Genomic DNA, 11,877 nt, shown 5'->3' with positions numbered 1-11,877 from the left:
GATGGTGGAGCTGGAAGACGTGGGTGACAGGGGACTGGGCAGGGACTGGTGAAGGTTTGGTAGGGGAGATGTGGCCAGCATCAGCCAACTCCTTATCTACGGGGGAATCGGGTCTTTGACAGAAGCAATTAAGTGGATGGAGGTGCCACATAATGAGGAAGGGAAAACTGGAAGACGATCGGGCTTTGTGGGGAGAGAAGGTAAAAAAGTCAGTATGGGTGAGTTTGGGTTTGAGAGGTCAGAGTTTGCTCAGTTACTCTTCACAACATCAAGAGACAGGAGCTTAAGGGCTTCTCTCTACGCCGTATCCCTTTCAGTGTTTGTATTCCAACAAGAAAGGTGGTAAAAATAAATATTTATTGAGCACCTACTATGTGCCAACATCCTGTAAAGTACTGGAAAGTCAGCAAGGAACAAAGTAACATGGAAGGAAGAGGAGTAAGTTCTGGGGAATGTGACATACAGCATAGTGACTATAGTTAACAACAGTGTCTTATTTATTAAAGTTGTTAAGAGGTGAATCTTGGGTGTTCTTAACACACACACACACACCCCGAATGGTTACTATGTGAGATGATGGATGTGTTAACTAACCTTATTAGAGCAATTATTTCACAATACACGTATATATCAAGTCATCTTGTTGGATAAATTAAACATACAAATGTCATTTGTCAGTTAATTTCAGGAAAGCTGGAAAAAAAGTAAGTACATTTAGAAAAAACAAAACAAAACACTGAAGGCAGTAGAACAGAGTGGGAAGAGCATGCTCCTTGGAGTCTGTGTGCCTGGCAGCAAATATTTCACTGAGTCTGGGCTGTGCTTCAGAATCTGTAAAATGGGCAGATGACTCACCTCGCAGAATTGTCCCGAGGACCACTGCTGCTAATGCATTTGAGCATAGTGTCTGGCACACAGTAAGTGCTAAAGAAATGTTAACGATTTTTGAATGTATATTTACTAAGTGTTGCAATCTAATGAATGGAGAAGCTAGACGCTGAGCAAATAACTTTGGAGAGTGATGAATCGTTGGATCGCTCGGTCTTCCTTTTCAGAGTTTGCCTCATAGAATTTGAAACGGGTCTTCTGCAGGAATTCTCCAGTCCTCAGTGAGTGACGAACTGTTGAGCTCTGCTGGGGTGTAACGTCTGTGGTTTGTCTGTGTGCGACACCGCTCATTTCTCCACTCCACAATGTCCCTGGACGGGCAGGCTCAGCAGCCAGAAAAAGAGGAAGAAGGCAGTTGGACTAGGGCCATGCACTCCCAGCCCTGGTTCAGGAGTCAGAATGTTCTAGACTCACGCCTCCCCTGAAGCCCCCACGCCAGCCATTCCGTGCTCATCAGAGGCTGTGCTCTTTAGGCCTTTCAGGTGAATCATTTGGCATCTTCCTCCATACCCTTAATAACTGTTTCTACTGCTCCCCTTCTTGATTTATTCTGTTTTAGGCGTGAGTGGCAGGCTTCCTGCTCCAGAAGGTTTCGGTCTCTCTCAGCTCTCCCCGTACTTCTACCACCACACCCTTACCCTCATTTTTCTATCCCTCCATCGTCCCAATGGATTTATATGATTTTGTCAGCTCTATGTTCAGGGCTGTCTTAGGGATCCTGTTTAGACACGGCTGAGCTGTGTGGTTCGCTGTGATAACTTTCCCCTGTCACCACAATTTGTGTTTTATGGAGTTAGTCACTGTTTTTTGTTTATTTTATTTATTTTTTTTTACTTAGTTTTCTGTCTTTTCCCTTTAGTCATCCCCAGATTCTCTTCTCTGAAACTCCTCTTGTGTTGGATCTTGGTCTCCCGGGTCCCCTGAATTACTTTTTTCTGGTTCACCCTCTTATTTTGTTTTTATTTTTTAAAGATTTTATTTATTTATTTGACAAAGACACAGCGAGAGAGGGAACACAAGCAGGGGGAGTGGGAGAGGGAGAAGCAGGCTTCCCCCTGAGCAGGGAGCCCAACGTGGGGCTTGATCCCAGGACTCTGGGATCATGGCCTGAGCCGAAGGCAGATGCTTAACCACTGAGCCACCCAGGCACCCCCAACCCTCTTGTTTTAGATGAGGTGGATTTCTTTACTTTGTCCCCAGTGTTCTGCACTCTCACCACCATGGCCTTGCCCTGGTTCATTTTCAGCTATCTTGTGGGCCTCCCAAGGACACATTGAGTCTAGATTCACATGTCTCTCTGTTCTAAGATATTTTCTTGAATTATTTCTTTGGCATTTCTCCACTCTGTTTTCTGTTTCTGGAACATGATGTTTTCATACCTTTGATTTTTTTCAGCTGCTTATCCTTTTAAAAAAATCCTTTCCCGGGGTGTCTGGGTGGCTTAGTCATTTAAGCATCTGCCTTTGGCTTGGGTCATGATCCCAGGGTCCCTGGATCAAGTCCCGTGTCAGGCCCCCTGCTCAGTGGGGGGGTCTGCTTCTCCTTCTCCCTCTGCCCCTCCACTCATGCTCTCACTTTCTCAAATAAATAAATTTAAAAATAATAATAATAATAATAATAAATAAATAAATCTTTTCCTTCCACTTTTTCTTTTCTTTGTCTTTTTGTTCTGCCTTCTGGAAGATGTTAATTTTATCATTCAACTTTTCTGTAGTTTTTCATTCTTACTCTCCATTATTTGTGCGGAATTGAGTTTTCACTCTTTGACTCTCCCTTCTTTATAACATCCTGTCCTTGTTTTATAGGTATGACAGCTTCTCTTACCTCTCCGACACTAATATATTAAATGGAGTTTTCTTCTCTCTCCCATTCTCTTTCCTTCAAGATACTTTTTGCTCTGTCATAAAATAGCATACCTCAAGTGTAGCAGCTCCTGGATGTCTGCTTATATTTAAGAGTGGGCCAGGTGGGGTAGGGGCGCCTGGTGGCTCAGTCGGTTAAGCCTCTGCCTTCAACTCAGGTCATGATCCCAGGGTCGGGACCCGCCTGAGCAGGGAACCTGCTTTTCCCTCTTCTCCCGCTTTGTTCTCTGTCACTGTCTCTTTCCCTCTCAAATGAGTAAAAAAAAAAAAAAAAAAAAAGAATGGGGTAATAAAAGGATGCTACAAGCTCTGTGTATTTGGGGGAGGGGTAGTTGTTGGCCATTCCTTGTGCTATAAAGTGATCTGGCAAGTCCCTGTCTGTATCTATAGGGCTATTGTCAGGGGCTGGTGAAGGGCCCAGAGGAAGGCTTTTCCCTTTTCTTCACTGTGGGTATGAAGCTGGTTGCTGATGTCAGGGAGACTAGTAGGGGAAAAGTCTTGTTAAGTGTGTAAAATTTCAATATTATCTTCATTTTTAGTAGGGTACGCCTTCTTTAAGTAGGTTGGAAACTGTTTCTCTTCCCCCAAAGAAATCTGCAGTGCTCTTCTAAACAGAGGTGGGCAAGAATGTCTGTAGCTCTAGGGATTTTGTCTTTGCGTTTAAATGGTCTAGTTTGGGAGAGCCTGACTGGCTTAGTCATGGTATGATCCCAGGGTTGATTTCAGCTCAGGTCATGATCCCAGGGTCGTGAGATTGAGCCCCACATGGGGTTCCATGCTGACCATGGAGCCTGTTTAAGATTCTCTCCTCCTCTGCCTCTTCCACATCTTGTGCACTCTCTCTCCCAAAAAAAAGAAAAGGTGAGAGAGATATTTTCATGTGTATTATTGTATTATTTAACATACACACACAAACTTACTTGGTAAAAATCTTAGTAAGAAGAACATGTTACTCTTCCCTTATTGGAGATAAAGGCATTAAGCTCATAGATGTTAAGAATTTTTTTGGTGGGGGGTGCCTGGGTGACTCAGTAGGTTAAGCCTCTGCCTTCAGCTCAGGTCATGATCTCAGGGTCCTGGAATCGAGCCCCACATCAGGCTCTCTGCTCAGCAGGGAGCCTGTTTCCCCCCTCTCTCTGCCTGCCTCTCTGCTTACTTGTGATCTCTCTGTCACATAAATAAGTAAAATCTTAAAAAAAAAAAAAAGAATTTTTTTTTGAATTCTTTTTTTTTTTTTTTTCTGAAATCACACAATTCCTTGAAAGAGCTAATTTTTTGCTTCCTGAAAAACTTTGGCTATTTAAAGCACAAGCTCCCAGTATCTAGAAAAATTATCTTATGCCTGATAATATCTGTTTCTGTGTTCCATCTTTGGGAATTGGGCTCTCCTCCAGGGATCTGCCCTTCTGTCTTGAGGGGCACTCTCCCACACCAGTGGCTCTCCATCACCCTGAAGACCTCCTGTTTCCTTGCTGCCAGGGAAGGCTGTAGGTGGGAACTTGCAAGTCCAGTTGGGGACCTTGAGCAAGTTAGCAGCCTCCCCCCTGGTGTTTCAGTGCCCTGACTGGTCAAGGAGAGGTAGCAATTTATAAGATCACTGCAAGGATTAGATAGTAAATATAGTAATTCTCAATAAACTTTAGCAATTAGTATTTCATTTTTCTAAACTCTGGGATCAGAGAACCTTATTTACCTTCTCTAGAAGTGGTATAACCAGCACTGTAAACCTTCCACTGTAGGTAACACTCCTATAGTTTGCTGCAGGTTACATATAGCAATGACATATAATTCATGGTATTGAGGGGACAAAACAATGTTTTAAAGAAAATACCTCTCATGGGCACCTGGGTGGTTCAGTTGTTAAGCATGTGTCTTCGGCTCAGGTCATGATCCTAGGGTCCTGGGATCGAGCGCCACTCTGCAGAAAGCCTGCTTCTCCTTCTCCTGCTCCCTGTGCTTGTGTTCTCTCTCTCTCTCTGTCAAATAAATAAATAAAATCTAAAAAAAAAAAAAAAAGAAAGAAAAGAAAATACCTCTCAAAAATTTGTGTAGGCATACACCATCTTTAATTCTAAAAACCTCTCCTTGTCTCCAGTTTTGGGGTCATAACCCGCCTGTCCTTTCAGACTTCATTCCATTTAGGTTAAGCTTTGAAATCACCAAAAGACGCTTGGGTCCCCTTTTTCTGCCCTGTAGATTTTTCAGATTCTGAAACAAGGCCAGTTCTGCTTCTGATGGTTGTCTTCAATAAAGCATAAACAGCAGAGCCCTATTCCACATTTTATGATCTCTGCGCTTGGCAGAATTTTCTTCCAGAACAGCCTCACCCTTTTACACCAGGGCTTGCTGTCGTCAGATGGCACACCTCTTTTGCTACTCCTGCTTACTGCCACAGCCGCAAAGAGGCTGGTGGCTCAGAAAGGCCAAGAGGTTTGCAGGTCCCGCTAATGGGTCTCCTGGTTCAGTTCATTGTTTCTGATCCTGTGACCAGGCGTGCGGTCCCAGCCATTCCTGGCTCTGCTTCTGTCTCAGCAGCTGGGGCCTCCACTCCCCTGGTCCAAACAGCTTCTGCCTGAGGCAGTAACCCCAGCCTCAAGCCCCACAGCCGTCCCCTAGCTTTCTGCCCTTCCCCGCCAAGTCGTGAGCCGGAGTCTCCAGAGCCAATCCTTTGAGATGTGAACATTAGCTCTTATATTTAACCAAAGGTTTTGGAAAGAAAAGCTTTATCCTAGCTTTGCTCTGGTATCTTAAAAAATCTTCTAGGGCGCCTGGGTGGCTCAGTTGGTTAGGCGATGTGATCTGGGATCACGTCATGATCCCAGATCCTAGGATCAAGTCCCCCATGGGGCTCCCTGCTTGGTGGGGAGCCTGCTTCTCCTTCTCCTTCTGCCCATCCCCCTGCTTGTGCTCTCTCTCTGTCAAATAAACAAATACAATCTTAAAAAAAACTTCTAATGATTTATGTTCCAGATTGGTGATTTTTTTCCTTCCTATCCTTCCGTAGGTCAGTTTGGTCTGTCTTTACCACTTGTTTGTTTCTTCTGATTTCACAGACTTGTAAACAAATTAATCTTGAACTTGTGATGAGGGAATTGCTAGTTCCTCTGCATTTTCACTTTTGGATTTCTTCTTGTTTATGAAGCAGATGACTTTTTTACTTTTTGGAGAAGATGACGGCCAGGGGCCCCAGGGTTCCAGACATTTAGGAACAGCAGAAGTGGAAGTACTGAGGGTTTGTGGGTGTCTGTGGGGCAGAAGGCCTTGAGAGGGGGCTGGGAAGGAGGGGTACTCGGCAAGCCTGTGGAGCAGGCGTGTGTTGCCGAAGTCACTGGTACAGTTTCACCCTTTTTTTTTTTTTAAGATTTTATTTATTTATTTGACAGACAAAGATAACAAGTAGGCAGAGAGGTAGGCAGAGAGAGGGGGGAAGCAGGTTCCCTGCCAAGCAGGGAGCCCCATGTGGGGCTCAATCCCAGGACCCTGAGATCATTACCTGAGCTGAAGCCAGAGGCGTTAACCACTGAGCCACCCAGGTACCCTCACCCTTCTATTTTAGCTTGACTTGGATGATATGTCACAAGAGTTATTTCTAACAGTAGTAACAGCTGCTATCTCTTGAGAACTTACTATGCACGGGGCACTTAGCCTGCATTCTCACAGTGGATGGCGTGTAGTCCTTACTTTGATGACCTCCATTTTCAGATCAGGGCATTGAAGTATAGAGAGTTTAAATAACATGGCCAAGGCCACACAGCTGTGAAAGGCCAGGCCAGTGTGCAAAGGTAGGCCTGACTCTGGCATCTGGGTGTCAGGGCTTGGGCCCACTCTGCTCTCTCTCCAGAAACTTCTGCCTCTCGCCTTCTCACCCATCCTCCCCGCCCCCTTGCTCTTGCCTCACACCTCCCTACTTTCTCAATGGTCCTGCCCCCAGATCCCTGAATTGTTCCCCTAAAGTATTTACCTTCTTTTATATCTACCTTTTCACCCTGTGTCTAGAGGGTTGCCTCAGGATCCATGACCACATTTAGAGGAGAGCTATTATTCTCCACAAAGTTTATGAGCAAATTTTGGAGTGCCTCCTTGTGGTGCTTGTTGTCTAAAACTATGCTCTGGACCCTACAAAGATACCTCAAACACAAATACACAGGTATCCTCCCCCCCAAGCAAACAGAAGACTACACACGCACATAAACTCACACAAACACACAGACACACAGAGACATGCATATAACTGCCTCACAAACACATACATAACCTCCGCATGCATTAACCCACATGTATATTCACACAGATGTTTGTAACTCCCACACATACACACGTCACCACACACACACACATACACACACAAGATCACCGCCAAGCACGTAAGTGCGCACATGGACGCACACACACGTAAACGCATACTCTCAGGCCTCCTTGCTGCCTCAGCTCGGCCAGACCCTGTCTTCCTTGCCTCTCTCTGGAGGCCTGAGCAACGTGAGGCGGGAGGAAGTGAAACCTGCCCTGACAGGAAGTGAAAACAGGATGGTGAGCTTTTCTGGTGCTTGTGACACAGCTGTCAGGGGACTCAGCAAACAGTCTGCAGTTTCTGGAGCTGCTCTGAGGTACCTGGGATCCCCTGGGGTGGGGGTCTAGCTCATGAGGTTACGGTAGGGAGTGGGGTTGCTGGCACTTGGGCTCTGTTTCCCAGCTGGCTGTCTTCCCTGCCTCCACTGCAAGTGGGCCTGTGCCTTCCAGACGGGAGGAATGGCATAGCCTGGCCTCACAACAGGCTTTTGAAATGGTTGTGGACCCCAGGACACTGACTCGGAGTCATAGAGGCACATGGTCTATTTCTTTGTTTTTACCCTGGGGACAAACTATAGTATCTTCGTGCACCCTCTTTTAAAGGTAAAAGACACTTTTCATGAGGAGAGAGATGAAGTAAGTTTAGTGACAAGTGTTCTAGAGATGACTTTTCCTGATGCTCAGTCAGCCTTGGCCAGGACTGGTGTTAGATAAGCTTTTGTCTGTCAGGCCAGGAAAAGTCCTGGAATGCAGGGCCACACAACTGCTTCTGGGGTCTGTGGAGAGGACAGAGTTGGAGGCTGTGGAACTTAGTGGCCTCTGCTACGTGTCAGTACGGAAAGAGGGACAAAGGGCTGGGGCTGTTGATTGGAGGACGCAGCATGGATGGATGGAACGGTGACATAAATGTCATTCTTCTCTTTTAGCTGTTGGCAAACACTGGTCTGAAGAGAGATTCGAAGACTTCATGAAGTTGCAGGGGTTCTTCTAAAGTCCAACTCTCTGATTAGGATGGTACAGCCCCTGCCATAGCTGTGGTACAAGAGTAAATAGTATCCTGTTCCTTCTGAAAATTCCCTCTTGGTGTCTGGTGTAGCTTAGAGTAAGTGAATAGCCCTGGAAAGAATCTGGGATATATTGTATTTCAATGATTAGCAAGCTTTTCACCTTCGTCATATCCCTGCAGCTCTATTTACTTAATATCTTTCTATTTAAAAAAAGATTTTATTTATTTATTTGAGAGAAGGAGTGAGCCAGAGAGAGAGAGAGAGAGAGAGCACAGCAGGGGGAGTAGGAGAGGGAGAAGCAGACTTGCTGCTGAGGAGGGTATATATATATACATATATATACATACCTATATTATATATTTATATATTATTTATTATTATAGATATTAATTAATATATATTATTTATATATATATTTTATATGTTAATTGTTTAAGTAATCTTTATACCCAACATGGGGCTTAAACTCACAACCCTGAGATCAAGAGTCACACACTCCTCTGACTCATGCAGTCACTCCATAATTCTTTTTTTTTTTTTTTTTTTAAGATTTTATTTATTTAGGGGTGCCTGGGTGGCTCAGTGGGTTAGGACCTCTGCCTTCGGCTCAGCTCATGATCCCAGGATCCTGGGATCTAGCCCCGCATTGGGCTCTCTGCTCAGCGGGGAGCCTGCTTCCCCTTCTCTCTCTGCCTGCCTCTCTGCCTACTTGTGATCTCTGTCTGTCAAATAGATGAATAAACTCTTAAAAAAAAAAAAAGATTTTATTTATTTATTTGACAGACAGAGATCCTAAGTAGGCAGAGAGGCAGGCAGGGGGGTGGAAGCATGCTCCCTGCTGAGCAGAGAGCCTGATGCTGTGGGGCACAGGACCCTGGGATCATGACCTGAGCTGAAGGCAGAGGCTTAACCCACTGAGCCACCCAGGTGGCCTGGCACCCCATAATTCTTAAATGTAATTCACATAAATGACCCAGGTGGAGTGCCTGGCATGTGGAGACCCAATACAAGCAAGTTTCTTTCCTTCTCCCCTTAAATCCTTGCTCACTGCCAACCTGGACTAGCTACTCTCTAGAAGCTTTTTAGCAGCTTTTAGTGCTACCGTTATGAAATATCACGACGACCTATCTTGGTGTGGCTATGGAGCAATTGCTTCTGCTTTGCTAGGAGCTCAACAACAAACCAGCTCATTAAACCAGAGTTAGGTCTTCTGGCCCAATTTCTTCTACTACTTATTTACTTTTTTCTCCTATTTCTTCTTTTTTCTTCTGATATGTCTGTTCTTTGGGGTTGGGTTTCCTGAGTTAAAATCACCTCATTTGTTTCTTTCTTATTTTGTCCTAATTTTAAAAAGATCGTCTTCAATTCCATCTTATAATATTGCTAGGAAATTTTTAAAATTTCAGCTTTTGTATTTTAAAAAATATTTATTCACTTATTTATTTGAGAGAGAGAGAGTAAGAAAACGGGGGGGGGGAGCAGAGGGAGAGAATCTTTTTTTTTTAATGATTTAAAAATTTTTTTTGTCAGAGAGACAGTACAACAGCACAAGCAGGGGAGTAACAAGCAGAGAGAGAAGCAGGCTGCCCCCTGAGCAAGGAGTCTGATATAGGGTTTGATCCTAGACCCTGGAATCATAACCTGAGCTGAAGGCAGATGCTCAAATGACTGAGCCACCCAGGTGTCCCAGGAGAGAGAATCTTAAGCAGATTCCTTACTGAGCATGGAGCCTGATGTAGGGTTCATTCTCACAACCCTGAGACCACCACTGAGCCGAAAATAAGAGTCAGACACTTAACCAACTGTGCCACCCAGCAGCCCCTCAGCCTTTGTATTTTTAATTTCTAAAAGCTCTTTCTCATTCTGTTTATTTTTTAATTTAATTTTTTCTTTTTCTTTTTTTTTTTTTTTAGAGAGGGAGAGCACAGACAGGGGGAGCAGCAGAGGGAGAGGGAGAAGCAGACTCCCTGCTGAGCAGGGAACCAGACAGTGGGCTGGATCCCCGGATGCTGGGATCATGACCTGAGCTGAAGGCAGATTGCTCAACCAACTGAGCCACTCAGGTGCCCCTAGTTTTTTTCAAAATTTTAAGTAATCTCTATGCCCACTGTGGGGCTTGAACTCACAACCCCGAGATCAAGAGTTACATGCCCTATGGACTGAGCCAGCCAGCCATTATATAAAAGAAATTATATTTTTTATAATTCCCTGTAGTTGTTTTATGGGCACAGTATCTTTTCATATCCTTCTTAGGCTATTAAGTATGGTTGTTTTGAATTTTTCTTTTATTTCCTGCATTGTCTCTGTTTCCCTTTGTTTTTGTTTTTTTTTTTTTTGAAGTTCCTTTATGATGCTGGAGGCGTTCTTTGTATGCCTTGTGAGCTCTTGCTCTCTGATGATATTTAAAAGTGAAACACTAAAAATCTGATTGCAGTATACTCCTCTATGTGTGAACATGTCTCACTAACTGAAACGTTCCACTTTGTTCAAGGAGGGCTCATGGTGACTTACGATTTGGGAAACCCCTTCAGGTCTGTACCTGGAGGTCTTTTCTCTGTGGGCTTAGAGAAGTATGTTGCCTCCTGGTTACCTGAGAACAGAGTGGGAGAAGGAAAATCAGAGTTTGACAGTTAAATCTGTCGATTTGCACTGATCTACTCCCTTTTTAGCCCTGTTGGGTTTCCATCTGAGCAATTTCCTCTTCCAGGCATCCCAATGTCCATGGGTGGCCCATTGGGGTGGCCAGCCCTGCTCTCCCTGCTTTTGGTGGTGGCGATACCTTTTTTCTGCTCAGCCATATCCATAGATGAAGCACGAACCCAGCTGTTGATGAGAGAGAAGATGCTGCAGCTTGGGGGGCAGCTGGTGCTGACCAAGCAAGAGGAGCTGGCCAATGAGAGGCTCATGGCTCTCAAAAAGGCTGAGGTGGTGCAGGCCATGAAGATCCAGAATTTCCCTCCCAGCATGCACTTCTTCCAGGCCAAGAATCTCATCGAGAAAAGTCAGGTGTTTAGTATCCTGAAGAAGATGCCAAAAGGTAGAGGTTTGGAGGGGATGGTTTGCACATGCTGGGCAGGGAGGGGGAACTAAACTTGGAGCTAGCATTGTTATTGGAGCTATTGTTGTTGTAAATGGAGCAGGGAGGAGCACATGGCCGGCTCAGCCCGTAGAGCATGGGACTCTTGATCTCAGGATTGTGAGTTCAAGACCCACACTGGGTGTGGAGCCTACTTTAAAAAGTAATGATAAATAAGATAAAAAAAATAAATAAATGGAGCAGTGAGAACCCCACTCAGCTACTCTGCACCTTTGTTCTTCCTTGGCAAACATTGAAGGTGGCTGCTGGTTTACCAAAAGCCCAGCTTCAGAGGGGACTCTGCCTCAGAGAGACAGTGGGGAGTGGGAGCTGGGCTTTACTGTCTTTCCTGACAAAGCAGATGCCTCCACCCACAAGGCAGTGTCTGGGCCATAAGACCTACTGCTCCGTTCACGTCTTTTATCTGCCTCTTCCGCCCTTTCTCAGAGGCTAAGGTAACAAACAGGGTATGGTATGAACGAGCATCTTGGATAAATGCATTTCTAGTATGGTATGTCTAGAGCATATTTACATTAATTTTTTTAAGATTTTATTTAGTTGAGGGTGCCTGGGTGGCTTAGATGGTTAAGCTTCTGCCTTTGGCTCAGGTCATGATCCCGGGTTCCTAGGATCGAGTCCCACATTGGGCTCTCTGCTCAGTGGGGACCCTGTGCCTCTCTGTCTCTGTCTCTCATGAATAAATAGAGTCTTTATTAAAGAAAAAGATTATTTTTAGTTGAGAGAAAGAGAGTATGTG

General features: G+C 44.8%; 1 protein-coding gene across 5 annotated transcripts in view; it reads left to right on the top strand.

The window, feature by feature from the left end:
* The first annotated feature begins 7,251 nt into the window (after nt 1–7,251).
* Nucleotides 7,252–11,877, top strand: part of ADA2 (adenosine deaminase 2) — a 32,866-nt gene continuing 28,240 nt past the window's right edge. For all 5 annotated transcript variants that reach the window (XR_004381126.1, XR_004381127.1, XM_032844456.1 and 2 more), the window contains exons 1-3: nt 7,252–7,354; nt 7,964–8,139; nt 10,752–11,081. Coding sequence is in view for 3 of the 5 variants with exons in the window: in XM_032844456.1 (XP_032700347.1) it covers nt 10,760–11,081 (322 nt within the window). In the remaining 2 variants the exon portion in view is untranslated. The remainder of the gene's footprint in view (nt 7,355–7,963; nt 8,140–10,751; nt 11,082–11,877) is intronic.

The sequence above is a fragment of the Lontra canadensis genome, unplaced genomic scaffold (assembly GCF_010015895.1).
Source record: "Lontra canadensis isolate GAN:19392208 unplaced genomic scaffold, GSC_riverotter_1.0 scaffold153, whole genome shotgun sequence".
NCBI lineage: Eukaryota > Metazoa > Chordata > Mammalia > Carnivora > Mustelidae > Lontra > Lontra canadensis.
This window is presented reverse-complemented; position numbering and strand designations above follow the sequence as displayed.